The following is a 15,942-nucleotide window of genomic DNA, read 5'->3' on the forward strand; positions in this document are numbered from 1 at the left end:
ACATCCATCTGTTGACATGCATCCGCTAAGCAGACCCAAGTCGTGTAGCAGTGGAATTCCACAAGCTTGGAGCCGTGCTAAATGCACGCTAAGCGATAGGAAGTGTCTTCCACAAGCATGGCTGCTCCACAGCAGGTGGCAGACAGCTGCGCGTAGGTGGAGAGGGTCCCTTGGTACTGTGTGTGTGTGTGTGCTGAATGGACAGTGACATATTCTCCACGTAATAGGGTTTAAACAGGTGTCAGGCCAGTTAAAGAGAACAGAAGACATGGAAGGTGACGGAAATTGCACTTTAAAAGTCACTGGCTTGTGGGCTGCAGCAGCCTGTTGTTGGTATTGGCTATAAATACAGCTGGTGTTGACTACAACTTGCAAGACTTTTAACTCTTAATTATCTTTTATCTCTTGTGTCATCTCCTTTTTTCCTTTAGAAGGAAAAAAAAGAGAGAGATACAGATTCTTTTAAGAACTTGGTGTGAAGCATGCAACAATTCTTTCCTTTGGCATTCCCTTCCTACTGTTTTTATACATTTAACATAGAGTATATTACATCATTCAGGCGCTCAAAGGGTCAACTGGGCCTCATCCATGTTCAGAAAGTATTTCCTCACTCGAAGGTGCTCATTGGAGAGGGAAAAATAGCATTAAAATGCAAGAAAAAAATCCCTTCTCACATCTTGACTGCCTTGGAATTTTTTCTTGCATTTTAATTCAATATACTGTATGTGTATCACCATGACATGAAGAGGCAAGAGAAGGCTGCCAAATGCCTTGAGAAGCGCTCTGGGAGCCACATGAGCTACAACAGCATCACTACGAGGCGACGCCCCCTCTCCAAAGGCCAACGGAGCAGTCCGACTCAATGTCTTCCTCCGCGTTCCTGCCTGTTCCTCTCTGACACCAGGGGGACGCCCCGGGGGCCAGGGGTCTTTCCGGGAGAGTGCACTCGACTGGGCTTGCCCACACTCACAGCTGGGACACCATTAAGTCCCAGCAGAGCGGCCCATGGGTTATGGATGAGATGAGGAGAAAAGGGGGAAAGAAGGTTGTTATGTTGCTAAAGGCTTCCTCAAATCTGTTACGCTCCTCTGCCCCGCTGCCCTCGACACTTTGCCACGACAAACAGGGGGTCTCCAGAGCTTTGTGAGATGTGGTATGTGTGGGTGTGTGTAGAGAGAAAACTCATTCCCTAAGAATATATTTTTTCAACTGGCTAAGGGAAATGTTTGGCCTTTTCCTCTTGCCCAGTCAGAGTAATACTTCACCTCCAGCACAAACGCCTCTCTACTAGCTTTACCGTGCAGGCCGCAGTATCTTTGGAGCGCAGCAAAGCGTATTATCTACCAATTTCCTTGACACCCTCCTTGAACCTAAAGCCCAAACCCTAGTCCCCGGGGGGAAAGAGGGGTCATGAATGTGGTGCTACACCCACACAACAAAAGAAACCCATCCCCCATCCCACAACACACACCCTCCACCGCAGAGGAGGCCTTCATTGTTGTTTCCCTGGAGGGGAATTGGGCTGCACGAGTCCACTTGTCGTCCCAGTTCACACAGCATCGGTGAGTGTGTAAGAAACACACATCCTCTCATTCACAACGCACCCACACATACATTAGATCTGACCTGCTAAAAAGCACCAAGAAAGTACTAAGCCACACCACACAATCGTAGATCTCCGGCACACAGATAGTCATTCAGTGCTGTCGCATCCTATTTGAATGTTGTTAGATCAGCATTAGGGAAAGACACACCGTCCTATGAGAATAGACCTTGGCTATACCATCCAGCCAATCAGGTGATGCTAATCACTGACTTCAAGCACTACAGAGACAGATGGGGGTTAATGACCTTCTGCAGGGCCAGAAGGGACAACTGTGTGTGTGTGTGTGTGTGTCTGTACATGTGTGTGTGTGTGTGTGTGTGTGGACACAGATGAGGCATAAGCAGATGACTACATAGGAAAAAGACATCATGACTACTACAGAAGCTGAGGTGAATCACTGTACCAAGAATTAAGTTACACAAACACTTAAACAGATACAGAGGGGAGGGAGAGAGAGAGAGGGGGGGGGGGGGGGGGGGGGGGCAAAGGTGGGGCAGGGAGCAAGGCAATCAAGAATGACAGATGAAAGATTGATTTTCTTGAGGAGGAAGCAATATAAAGTAAATTAAATTCCAATGCAATCAGAGTGACTGTGATAACTGAACACATACCAATGGATTTTCAGTCCTTGGCATAGATAATGCTCCATTTTCTATCCGACAAACTAAACACAAACACAGTTAATGGCTTCAACTGTATAATCAGCTATTAAAAAAAAGAAAATAAAGATCACAAGCATTTGCATACTCGCTTGCATCATGGAGATAGGCTCATGCGAAGATGCAATCAAATACTTTAGATTGTAAAATTATTAATCTGATCCAGTGTAAGAGAGTCTGATGATACATGAATAAGTGCATTTAAATAGGACATCATTGGTGAGGTACAATCACAATGAAGTAAATCACATTAGAGGACATTATCTTTCTCCATTGGGGGGAAATTCCTCTTTTATCCACATGACATTCCAAATGCTATAGGAAGGTCCAACAACCTATAAAAAGAACAAACACAGAGAGGGGAATGAAGGGATGAGGGAAATGCTGACAAATAGCAAAGAAAAAAAAAATAGGATGACAGACAGAGAGACAGAGGGGAAGAAAGAAAGACAACAGCAAGAAGAAAGGTCTGGAGGAGGAGACTGTTCAGATGCACTCGGGCGGAAAGTTGTTCCCAAGGAATCTCTATAAGCAAAGCCACTGAGGCAGAAAGATCGAGTGTGTTAAGGATGCGTGTTTGCTTCCGTAATTGAATGTCTGTGCCCTCTTCATTTGTAGCATATCATTCCAGGCTGCAGTAATAGCAGTACGAGTCCCTCTTTGGGACCCCTTCTTTCGTTTTCAATTGAAACATGTCAGTGATTGGTGGTGAGACGAGAACAGCGGAAATTTTTTGTCCAGGACAACTAGACACTGGGGGGATAGAAAAGTCAAATGTTACTTAGTCCTCTGTAATTATGTAAATGAGGAACACAGTCATGTTACCTACAGTGTGGCCCCCAGATGTCCGCGTTTGATAATCAAATGGGTTCGTATTTGAATCAAAACACTGGGTTTAGCGAGTACCTGGCACTGTCAAATCTAAGGCCAATCCTGTAAGTGGGGTGACCTAAGGTTGGAGCGAGCACAAAGGACAGACATGATAAATCCCTGACTTATAATACAAAAGCTATTTTTGATTCTTTCTTTCCAGCGTCCATGACATAAACGCGGGGCCAAATGAGTTCAATGTCATCCATCTGAACAGCATACGGCATCAAATTCACCAAGCAGGAGCAAATCCCTCAGTCACTGCTTCTGTCTGAATACTGTATATCACCATGTACCTCCTGATGAGTAGACTTTTTTTTAGCATTGAAAATAGTGCAGTTGGCAGATTTTTTTTCAACAGTGTAAAACAAATGCCAAGATGTTATGCGGTTTGCTGAGCTTGACTGCGTAGACACTGGGGAAACACTTTCAGGGACAACAGTAGAGTAAAAATCTCTCCTTAATACTGTTATGAATGATGGCAAAACCACAGAAACAACATGTCTGCAAGCTGTTAACTATATGCATAATCTTAATAGTAAGTAGGTCGTCAATCACAGCTAACCATAGGAAGTGATGTAGTATTAATTAAAAAGGTGGGTAAACAACGAGCTCCAGATGGTGATCACCATGAGGCAAACAACCACCAACAGAAATAAAACTCAATTATATTTTCAGATGATCCTCATATAACTTACAGCAGTTTGACAGTACTTACTATGATAACTATACTATAAATGTAGGTTAAAGATTTGTGTCACCCTAAAATAATGAGTGAACTTTATTCCCCAAATAAAAAAAGGTAAGTAAATTATTAAGATAAGGTAAGATAGCACTTTATTAATCCCCTTGGGGAAATTCAGGCTACATCCCCAACTGTAGGATACAGTGGAAGCGCTTACTGTTTAAGAAGTGTATGTAGTACAGAGACATTTCCACATGGCACATCATTGTTTCTCAAACACAGGGACCGTCCTGTGCAGCACCTCAGCTAGCTATTTGGGAAAGAAATAACCTATTTCTTGCATTTGTTTGAATGTAATTGGTTCCTGATGGCGGCAATTACATCGCATGCTGGTGCTCAGAGATGAAAAGATTGAAATATGCAATGCTATATTAAGATGTAGAACGTACCACATTCAAACTGAACTGAGCACAAAAGTCTAGTTTCATGTTGTTGATTTCTGTAATTGGTTAATTCTATCTTGACTCATGTCACAAAAACGTATATGCGTACTTTTTTTTTTACTCTGCTACTTGCTACCTCAACATAACACCCTGGCATTTTAATGAGTTTTCTAAGTTTGTCAACAGAAGACTTAAGCTACATTATGTTAAGTTCATACATGACATTTGTAATTACCTCAAATTCAGCATAATGCAACAAATTTCCCCCCAAATCAGTGCTGTGACCCTAGTTGCTTGGATAATATCAGAGTGCCTCAGCTGGATGCATGTGTGTAAGAGTGGTGAACCTTGTACAGTCCACATAATACAATCATACAATCAGACAGTACTTGGCACAAACAGGTATAGGTCACAAAACAGGAAATAGATAAATCAGATGGACCGGGACCTGCTGACCTACAGTGATGTCTGGCATACACACACTGACACACACACACACACACATATACCAAGATACACACACAGGAATACATGTACGCAAACACATAAGCACATGCGTTCAAATACACCCTCTTTCCAATGCATGCCCGAACACACAGATACACACACACACACACCACACAAAGAAACATGAGGAAAACTAGGCCCCTGTCCTATTTTTGGGTGCGCTCTTTTAGTTTTCTGTTTTTGCCCTCCTTCCATCCTTCCATCCTCTTGGCCTCAGGACAGGAAGATGAGGAGCAGAGCGATACATTTTCCCACAGCAGACAGTATGGGCCGAGGAGGGCCGAGTGATCGCTGAAGTGATTACCAGACCTGCCTCAGGAGCGTGTGCATTCCCAAACCGGCCTATCAGTATAGGGGAACAAACCCTGGTCCGCCACTTTCTCACAGAAAAGTTGGCAGCTCTTTAGGCTAATGCGGCTCTGAATGAGACCTTAAAACCGAGGTGACTGTAAAATAAGCTGCTAGAGAGAACGTCTTGTTTGTTGCCAGACAGAAATGAGAGACGGTCTCTGGTCAGGTGATTTATCTGACTGACATTCCATTACTGACAAAAACAGTGTCCAACAGAGGGTGAGAAACTGTGGTCCCGGCATACTTGGGACGCAGCCATCCCTGCTACTACACACACATACACACACACACACACACACACAAAGGCACACAGAGCCCGACAAAGCAGCACAGTGAAAGAGCACGACCCCTTGCATTCCATTGCATTCTATGGGCCGCGGCCAATGGAGGAATTCACAAACATTGTCCGGTGCTATAACTAGCCAATTACAAATCCTCTGACAAGGCATGTGGCCGGGCCGAGGCGCGGCTGAGCTGCTCAATACTCTCCACAATAGTTGGCCGGCAATGGGGATCGATGTCAGCAATTACTCTACAACAGAGTGGACTCAACACAGTACACGCCTCGATTTAATTTGTCTCCCTTTAAATTAAATTCTTTATCATTAAGCACTGAACAAATCTCAATTGGATAATATTGCATTGCAGTTAATCACCCCAGCAGAGAAGAAATAAAACAGCCAAGTAATAAACAGTCAGATTTATAATAGCTTTATAACTGTGCTATGTTGTCATCAATACCACAGTGTGACACTGTCTTGTAGAACTCATAATACAAGATGGGGCTTATCTTTAGGCCACAAGCTATTTAGCAAATTCCATTAGGACTGTCTGAATCCTTCTAGTGACATTATTGACTTACAGCACTGCTATTTCCAGCTAGAATAGACTTGTATCCAAACACAATGGAGCGATTATACTGATTGGAGCAGTTAATTCATTCATCCTCAATAAAGGGGGATAATTCACACATATTATGGCAACTTAGCAACTATGCCTATACTTCCAAGGGCAATACATCTGCTGTCTTCCTGCTTCTTCCCACCACAAGTTTCTCTGTTGCACACATTATCGCCGCTACTAATGCACTCAAAACAGAGGTGGTGATTAGAATTAAGCCTGACAGGCCACAAGTGATGGGAAATGTAATGGCCTAAATAACATTGCATTGCCTTGAAATTGCGTCATTAGCATTGGTGCTAAAAAAAAAAATCATCTAAGAAGTGGGAGCATGAAAGGCTTGGCAGATATCTGAGAAAGAAGGACAGAAGATAAGAGATCGAGGGAAAGAGTAAAAGAGAGTGTGTGAGAAAGACAGAGATGAGGCCGCGAGAGAAAGGAAGAGAAACAAAAGAGTGTGTGTCTGTGTGTGTGTGTGAGAGGAAGGCAGAGAGGACAGAGGTGGATGGTTGTGTTGAAGGGGGTTTCCCACCTCCGACTGCCTGCGGTTGACAGTCTTCTCAGGAGGAAGAGCTGCACTCCCACTGAGGCTCATCACCCCCCCCCCCCCCACCCCCACCCCACCCACACACACACACACACCCAGTGGCCCTGACTCTACTTCCACTGTGTCACAGAAAATGGAAACTGGCAGCAATAGAAAGAATCTCTCTTGCTCTCTTTGCCTCCGTCTCTCTGTCTCTTCCCTCGTCCCAACACATTTTACATCCAATCTACTCAGTGCAGTCATCTGCTCTGTGGACAGTAGAGGTGAGAGGAGATGCCCTGTCCGATTGGCTTTATTTTTATAATTAGGCCAAGAAGCCCTTTCTGAAACATTTTTTGTTGTTAGATATCCTGTAGCAACAGCGGAAATGGATGTCAGGCCAGCCGTTGGTAGGGAGATAACGGTGGAGAGTGAAACCTGATTAGAGGAAGACTTACATTTGTCACTGTGACATTTGTCATTGTGCTGCTCACTTCTAACAAATGAAGCAGAATACACTTCCACATTTTGCTGGGGACCCACTGCCGGGTCCCCGGGCCTCGCCTTGGAAACCACTGTGCTAGGACACTGGAGCGGTGAACTTAAATGTCATGTATTCTTAGTATGCTGTACCGTGTGCGCCGAGAGACGCCGAGCTGAAACGTTGAAAAATTCAGCAGTGAAATGCTAAAACATTCATAGAACTTGATGTGTGTTCACAGGCAGGTCATTAGCCGTACAACAGCAGATCCCATCCTGTGTGCAACTTCAAAAAAGCTGTGGGAAACAGTCCTGCCGCCTCCTCTGTGGTCAGGTGGGAGCTGCTTCGACTCCCAGGAGGGAAAGACATGTACTGCAACATAGTCTTCCCCCTTCATTAGAAAGGGGGAAGACTCTCTCCCTCTCTCTCCAACACACACACACACACACACACAAAGAAGACTGTCCCCCTGTTTTAATAAAGGCAAAAAAGTTACCACACCTAACTGAAGGCAGTATTTACAGGATGGGCATCTACTGTCTGAGACAGCAAACATCTCCATTAATAATCTATGGATGAAAAAAAGACTTCTTAGCCCATATGTCACTAGCCTACAGTATGTGCAAAGAAGAATAGCAGCTGCTTTTTCTTAGGCAAACCACTAAAATCATAATGCATAAAACAGCCCAATAACCCAGGCCCATTGTGTTTGGTTCACTGATCTATGGAATTGGATGTAGGTCCAATTAAATGCAAGTAAATGTTTGAAGTTGTGCCTGAGACTTAAGTGGTGGCCAGCTTTAAATAGCGTGCATGAGATTCAGAGAGACAGTATGAGCTACTTTTGTTATCAATAATGCAAAATAGGCAGAATCTGAAAGTGGCAGGACGCTTGTTGGAAAGCATCCTATAACAAACATCATACATTATAGTGATATACTGGGAGATAAAATGAAAATACCGTAAAAGGACTATAAGGTCATTATAAACTCACTATTGAGTACGAGACACAGTGGGAGACCATGTAGGAATATTTTAGTGATTTTTTGGCTCGGGAGGTAAACATAAGTGGGAGCGCTTTTATCGCAATTACAATTTTGTGCTTGATTGCTGGGCTTATGATAAACCCTCTCGTCACCGCCTGGTCCTCTACTGACCTGCTGGTAGTTCTCCTCTTCAGGTTGGAAGCTGTTGTCAGAGGGCTGAAACCTCAGGTTGATATGGGGGAAATTGTGAAGCCAATAAGTCCACCAGGGCGCAATGTAATCCACCCGTGCCGAAGACATCCCTGCCCTAAAGAAAAGTTAGGCTACAACCTAAATTAGCCTCTCTTTACTAAGCGGACAGTTCAGTCCGCTCCCGCAGATCTTAATCCCGTCTCATTCCAAACAAAGGCAATGGGAAAAGCATGCTCGTTTATGGAAAGGACACACTCAGCCGCACGTGAGACAAAAGATAGCAGAAGTCCTGCGGAGACGGCAGCGTTGTTGCAAAGTGAATAATTCCGGTAGGATTTTTCATGAAAGAAGGAATAATCACACTGCGCCCATGTCTCCGTCAGCGTGTTACAGCCACAGCTATCCGACAGCTGGTCCAAACGCACGCAGCAGACACACAGTGTCGCCAACGGGAACGCGCAAGGATAGTGGGCACAGGACATGAGTAAATACGAGAGCGCGCAAACACGCTCCTTTGAGTTGTTGAGAAAATATCAGTCTACCAGCCTGTCTGGGGCCCAACGTGGGGTGTGTTACTTTGTTAAATTCAGAAACAACATGCTCAATGTGTAACGATGTTTTCCATCGCCATCCAAATCTTATTGCAATGTTTTTCTGAGGCTCTCCATGAAGTTACTGCACTGCCACCTAGTGTGGAAATAAGGTTGTTGCAAATAAACTTTAGCCTACAGCGCTCCGCTGCAGAACGATAGCAAACGCAAGCGTACTGTTGTTCCTTACCAACTGTACGATACGGTAAGTATTGACCGGATTTCTATCCTTAAATCCACAATTTCAGGTTCTTTATAATGCTTGAGTGGTCCCTGAAGATTAGTAACTTGATACTTTAATTCCCATAGGGATTTTTTTTTTGCCTGCTCTCCTCCACAGGGAGATCAAAGGTCAGGGTTGGATACCCTGGAACTGTCAGGAATGTCTTGCTCAAGGACAGTTCAACAGGATGGAAGCTTTCCAAGACCAAGAGGGCGTTAACCTGGGTCAGCTGGTTGTATAGTGTAAACTAGTATGGTGTGAGTGTTTTACATCAGTGTTTTTCAAAGTCTGAATCAGTATCCAAAAGTGGGTCATTGAGACGTTAAAACCTGTTCAACATTATTCTGGAGAAATTCTATTGGCCGTCTTATGTTGCCATTCCTTGGATTTGCAATGTTGAATTGGGACAATAAAACACTCAAAGGAAATGTTTTGTGTAGCGATGGCAAACCTCCCTGAGACACGTCCAAGTATTCAAATGATGCAGACAAGCCTGCCACACCATATTAATCCTTGTATCTGAGCTTCTCAACTGGTGAACAAGCAAGACGCTTCATGTTTTCCCATGCCATTTGGTGTTATCCATCTATATACATTGGGATTTAGGACTGGGCTTTTAACACACTTTAACCTAAATTTACAATTTCTGTGGCTAGCTCAAGTCTGACATCTTGTGGACAAACATGTGAAACACCATTTCTCCCACATGGATCCTCTCCACAATATGCAGAGGATGCAGATGGGTAACATTTTATGTTGTAAGTATACTTTCCTAATGAGTCCATAATATTGGTGTACAACATACAGTAAAAACCAGACAGGGCAAAGAAATCAGTTTTCCAATTTTTATTACAATTATCTGTACATATCAAAGGTCCTACTTCAGCTCCTTCACAGCCAGACCTGTAAAGAAAAGACAACATGTTAGAAAAAACTCACTGGCATGCACCTTCACAACAATCATCACTTTACTCCACAACACTGATCACATTTTCAGCACCCATCTGTTGAACCCACATTTTTCCTCTTGTTCATGGACTTGTAAACTTTCAGAATATTGTGAAATTGGGCAAATGATCCATCCTTATTTGATCAAGCATGTAAACGTACCATGGGTACAGAGACGGCTGCTCTGCTTGGACAACTTGCTTACAATGAAAAATTTTACCAAAACTGCTAAAAGCTTCCCTTTGAACTACTGCACTTACTAAGCATAAATGCAAATGCGTGTGAGTATTCCTGGATACAGGACTGAAAGAAATTTCCATTGACAGCAAACAAAACAGGTGGGATGCTGCGTTTGTCCGCTACTTTGAAGTGAGAAATTTTTACTTCCAAGTGTGACCAGATTTAGGGAAATTTGTAGGAAGCTTATACAGACACAGTGCCACAGAACAGCAGGAGAATCTAAAAGCCCAGATCTGAGCTCTGCATCATTAAAATATCTCCCACACACTTAAGTGGTGAATCTGGTTGACATCTGAGCAGACCAGTGTCATGCACACTCTTATTAAAGTGGTGTTTATCCTTGTTCACATTACAGCAATCAACAGCCAACCAACCCACACGCAAGATGGTTCATACATGTGATCTTTAAACACAAAATCCAACATCATATAGATAACCAAAACAGCAATTAGCAACATCAAAAATGTAGATTCTTCTCTCGAATTTAGCACTGAGGTAATTTTTACAGTAGTGAGAAATCAGTATTTCTTACAATTTGAGGGTTTACACCTTTTTTCTGGTTCAAGGTCACATGCAGAATTCAGTTGGATTGCATCTGTCAAGAGTGCAGTGTTTTCATCTTGTGTTTCTGCTGCCACAGAGCTTGCCACAGTCAACTGTTAAGTGATTTGCTCTTGCTAGTACTGACCTGGGGGCAGGGACTGCTTCAGCTTCTCGGCCTTCTCCTTGTCTGTGATGACCAGGGTGTACAGGTACCTGCTGCAGCGCACCTTGAACTTGACATTGTCCTTGTTCTTCTTGATCTTTACGGCTGCAGAGAGACGACAGATAAGACTATGTTCTGACGACACTTAAAAACAAACATCCCTTATGGTGTTTGTTAAAATGACAACTCAAACTTTACAACACTGACTAGATTGATCAAAGATGGGCATTTATAAAGCACTGTCCAAAACATCACTTTCACACATGCAGCCTGTTCCGTAAACACAACGGCACGCCGCCATGTGTGAAAAGGAGGAGGATGTGTCAAACTGCAGGTAAATCAGTTCTGCCAATTTCACTGCTCAAGACGCAACATGACTGGTGAAGTTCCGTATCGACCACATGTGTGAACGATGCCGTAACATTAACGGCACGAGCACATTAGGACGCTGATGCAGGATGCTCTGTTGTCTTATTGTAGGACGGAAATACAAACCACTACTGTAGCTTTACTTTTGACAAAAATGTCGAATTGGACAGACGTGGAAAATAAGAGATCCTCGGAGTCTGGGCGGACGAAGAGATTAGCCCCTCGTGTTTTCAAACTACAGTGACTCCAGCAATTAATAACAAGTGGAATTTAACGGTATTGCCAGCATTGTGTGAATGGTAGCATTACATTAAAAAAGCAGAAAGGCATGTCTTGTGTGAACAGAAACTGCTACCTTTACCTAAAACAGCAATTTTACGGGTTTCATGTGTGAAAGGGACCAATGTTTTATTTTAAGAAAGCTTAAATGTACTTAATCATAAAGAAGAAAAAACTGAAGCAGTGAGGCACTCAGCAGAAACACTGAAGTGTGGCAAATGTGTTTAGATTTCCTTGTTAGTATGCCACCATATGGTATGCCTTAAAGGCATTTTTTGATACAGTGCCTTGGTTTTCCTTTCTTCATGATTTTGTATTCAAAGCCCTGTCCAATGAGCACCTTCCAACTATTTTACTCCTTTTAGACTCAGGTAGCGCTCTGGACATTGTGTCATGTACTTGTTTAAGCTTGCTGCAGTGGCAAAATTTGCTGACAAGTGGCAACCAGCATACCCACCTCTTTTCCCAACACTGTCAAAAGTACTGTACATATTCCATGTTAAGACATCTAATGCAAGGAACACGTACTCACACCTCAAAGCAACCAATGCAGACAGGTGAGACAGTAAAAAGGTTCTACTTACACTTGGCATCCTTCCTCCTGGCTGTCAGCAGGAAATCTTTGATTTCTTCAATTTTTCGTGGCTATAAAGCAAGAAAGGAATTAATAAGACACTGCAGACCCTGAGAATCTGCATTAGGCCAGAGCCTCACTATCTATCACCAAGTCAAATATGAAATCAGATGGAAAGAAAATGAATGTTAGTGGACCGGTGGAACTGAAGTTTCTGGTACAAATCGAAACTCAGCACTAGGTCCATCCTTATTCTAGCAAGCGTGTAAATGCATCACTGGCACAACAGCCTGAGATGTTTGGACAACTTGCGGACAGTAAACGGTAAGGCTACTTCCTTGCTAGCTGTTGGCATCCAAGCTAACTTGCTATGCGCATATCACATGTTAGAATCCAAAAACACCAACTGTAACGGACATGCACGTTTTGGATGTCATTTTTGGAGTCGTGTAACCTCCGCAAAGTTTGAGGATCAGAGTTTAGATAAATGATACAATAGCAGGCTGCTGAACATAGCATTCGTTCACAACACTGTAGCCGGGCGGCCCAGATGAGCTAGGCTAGCTCACTAGCTGGCTAACGCTAATTACAGGCAGTCACAATTTAGTCTATGTGCTGGCTAACTTGTGAGCCCAAATTAAAAAATTATCAATGCGTTATGTTCACATACAACACTGTCGGTCATGTATCCGTTGGTAGCGAAGCATTAAATATGAAGACAGGCCTTACCATGTTGCCGTGTCAGCCGACTGTACGCTGCGGGAAGGGATAAAAAAGATGGTGTCAGGTTATGGGTTATAACAACTGAACATAATACGTTTGAAATCAAATACTTATCCAGTCATCTAGTTGATAAAAGACTAAACCATGATTTTACAAAAACGGGAACATAATTATAATTTTTAAAGAGGATGGTTGATGATTGAAATGCTATTTTAGTTTGTGTGGGGAATGTGAGACTCACACAATCCGCCAGAGAGGGGATGAAAAGGGGTGGAACTTCCGGTAAACTTGGCATTTATACTTACTACGGGAAGTCACCGAGGACAAATTTCCCTTACAACGACAGCGTTAGCGCTATGGAACATACACTTTAGAAGCCTAACGTTACAACAGTGATTCTCAACCCTATTCATTTCACATTTCAATGACCCCAACTTTAGTACACATTAGAGCCACGACCCCCATTTGATGGGATAATGTCTCTCGGACGGTTTGACCCACATTTGAAAATATTTTTATTGTTAGATATGATTTTCTCCAGAATTACATGACTAGACCTATCTGTAGCTAGTGGAGATAGGCTATATAGCAGTGAAGCTATGTCTTCTACATTCTCTAATTGTGTTACCTTCTTGTAAATGAAATAACCGTGCAGTTTAACATTTTATCAATTGCAAGGACCCCTGGTGGCCTACAACTCCCATGTGAAAAGTAGCCTATAATTAGGCCTGTTTTAACTACTTTAGTAGTTTCATAAAATCAGCATGTCATTTGCATTTATTGTGTTTACTACGTTGACAGTGTGCCGTGATGTTAGCCTACTCACTTTTCAATTCATTCAATCTCAGATAGAGTCCCATTAGCAAGGTAGAAGGGCGAACTTCAAACCTCCTTTAAATGTTATGAACAGAATTTTTCCATTCTGAGATCGCACATTTAATTCACTTTGCACCAGAAAAACTCATGAAAATGTTGCCTTCTGGTGGTTCTATAATAGGCTAGTATGTATGTAGGCTATGTATGTAGCCTATGTATGAATGTATGTATGCATGTATGTATGTATGTGCTGGAGATAGTAGCATCATCTTTTGGATAATCTTATCCTCGTACACTCTTCGTTTAAACCTGCTGGTCGTTGATTGGTTGTGTCTGGCCAGGTGAGACAGGTTCACGGCGTCAACTGTCAGTTTATTCATTTAATTTGGTGCTTGACTGGACCCATTTTCCCATTTGTAGGTACGAGCTGGCACAGAAATGAAACGGAGAAATTTAGGCTGAAATAGTTTGACGGCTCACACCTCCGAAACTTGGATTTTTCCAGGCAAATCAAGGACTTTGCAGCAAAGAATGAGGGGGGAAACAAAGGTAGGCTAACCATACGGTATATTTTAATTAGTAGCTTTCCAGTTTTATTTGTTATCTGTATAATCATATGCAGAGAATGGTGTGGATGCATGCTGTTGTATTTTAAAAAAAAAATTTTTTTTGGAGTTGAAGGTCTTTTGGCCCAGTGACATATTAGCCTATATGCCCCGATACGTGACGCTGGGGCTAGTTTGACGGTGATGTTGATGATGTAGTCTATGGCTGTTCTAAAAGGCCTTGGCCTACGATTGGTGCTGTTGTTATATGGTTTGACTCAAAACCAAACTGATATCTGCGCTGGAAGTGTTTACTTAAGATCACTTTACTTCTGGGTAAGGCAACTTTCCAGTCTATAGAAACAGAGGATAAGCAGCCATGTTTTTTTTACTGGCTATATTTGAATAGAAATATAAATATTTCTATGTACTGGAATCCAACAAGTGTCTGGTTGTTGGAATATATTCATACAACTGTTAAGAGCTTCTATCTATCTATCTATCTATCTATCTATCTATCTATCTATCTATCTATCTATCTATCTATCTATTTGTGATGTCTGTTTAATGTACACTGTTTTTACACTCTTCTTGGCAGAGATGCCCCTGCCTCCCCAGTAGTAGTGTAGGCCCATGGTTAATCTGTATGAAATATATTTAATGAATGTTGCAATAATAATAATAATAATAATAATAATAATAATAACATTCTGACATGATTGGATTAGGGCCATTCTCTACCCACATTCATCAACATTAACTTAAATTGAGATTAATTTTCAATTAGCCAAAATGTGAAAGGGCTACATATCGGCTGGATAAATTGCCAGGTTTTAGTTGTATATTTTGGAGGGAATTTCTTCAGTTCAGAGTAGCCGTATCTCCTGGCTGCTCATTTCAAAAAGGTTTGCTGTGCTTGAGTAGTTTTATGACACCTCTGTGACTTCACATATTACAACCTATCTGCTGACTTATGAATTCAATTATCTTTTATAGTCATGACAGATAATTCAAAAGGTTGCCAGAATAATAAGCCTTAAAGTATATAAATGCTTCACACTGAAGAAATTCTCATCTATTATCTCCACAGTTTGACATGGCAAAAGTCATTCCATATATTTCCTCGGCAGCACAATGCAGTTAATGGGCCAATCCTAATAGTCAAAGTTGTGAATCAGAGCTGCCGTCCTGCACCGTGGGTGTCATCTTCATTTTCTTCTCATCATCTTTGGGTGTCATATTTCTATGTTTGGTTTTGTAATGACTTTTTATTTATGCCTTTGAAGATATACTTTGCTTGAGAGGTAAAGGTAGAGCTGACCTTGAAATCGCCAGTTATCCACAGTAGGGCACGCTCCTACAGGTTCCCCGCTGAGGTCTTCCCTGGATTTGGGTTTGTTAATGAGTCCCATCAGCTGAACGCTGCTTTAGTATTCTGGATTCAAATATGATGGACACTCGTTGTCAATAATTTACGTCTTCGGCTCTGCGTGAGCTGAGCGTCTTTGATGGCTGGAGTTTGAGTGACACCTTGGTGGGTTTCCATGGGGACGCACTTGGCATTAATTCATAAAGACAGGAAACACCAGGCCAGCCGTCTTTAATTAACCTAGTATCTACCTGTCTGCCTGTGTTAGCAGGTCAGCTCCCCCTAGATGCTCAATCAGTATTTGTAGTATTGGACACATTTCACACAGACTTTTAAATTTTGAGTAGTCATACG

The 15,942-nt window shown here is 42.4% G+C and overlaps 2 protein-coding genes across 3 annotated transcripts in view; both read right to left on the minus strand.

Annotated features, from left to right (window-relative positions):
• ttyh2 (tweety family member 2) overlaps positions 1 to 8,617 on the minus strand; it is a 50,551-nt gene extending 41,934 nt beyond the window's left edge. For both annotated transcript variants that reach the window (XM_071900662.2, XM_078290679.1), the window contains exon 1: positions 8,186 to 8,617. In XM_071900662.2, the coding sequence (XP_071756763.2) occupies positions 8,186 to 8,314 (129 nt within the window). In that variant the 5' untranslated portion in view covers positions 8,315 to 8,617. The remainder of the gene's footprint in view (positions 1 to 8,185) is intronic.
• Positions 8,618 to 9,850: 1,233 nt separating this feature from the next.
• Positions 9,851 to 13,156, minus strand: rpl38 (ribosomal protein L38). Its single transcript, XM_071900680.2, has 5 exons — positions 13,100 to 13,156; positions 12,865 to 12,891; positions 12,146 to 12,206; positions 10,896 to 11,018; positions 9,851 to 9,922 (listed from the first exon to the last, which is right to left on the minus strand). Exons 2-5 carry the CDS (start codon positions 12,865 to 12,867, stop codon positions 9,897 to 9,899), a joined length of 213 nt encoding a protein of 70 aa, XP_071756781.1. The 5' UTR covers positions 12,868 to 12,891; positions 13,100 to 13,156; the 3' UTR covers positions 9,851 to 9,896.
• Positions 13,157 to 15,942: the final 2,786 nt, after the last annotated feature.

Source organism: Centroberyx gerrardi, chromosome 20 (assembly GCF_048128805.1).
Source record: "Centroberyx gerrardi isolate f3 chromosome 20, fCenGer3.hap1.cur.20231027, whole genome shotgun sequence".
In the NCBI taxonomy this organism is placed as follows: Eukaryota; Metazoa; Chordata; class Actinopteri; order Beryciformes; family Berycidae; genus Centroberyx; species Centroberyx gerrardi.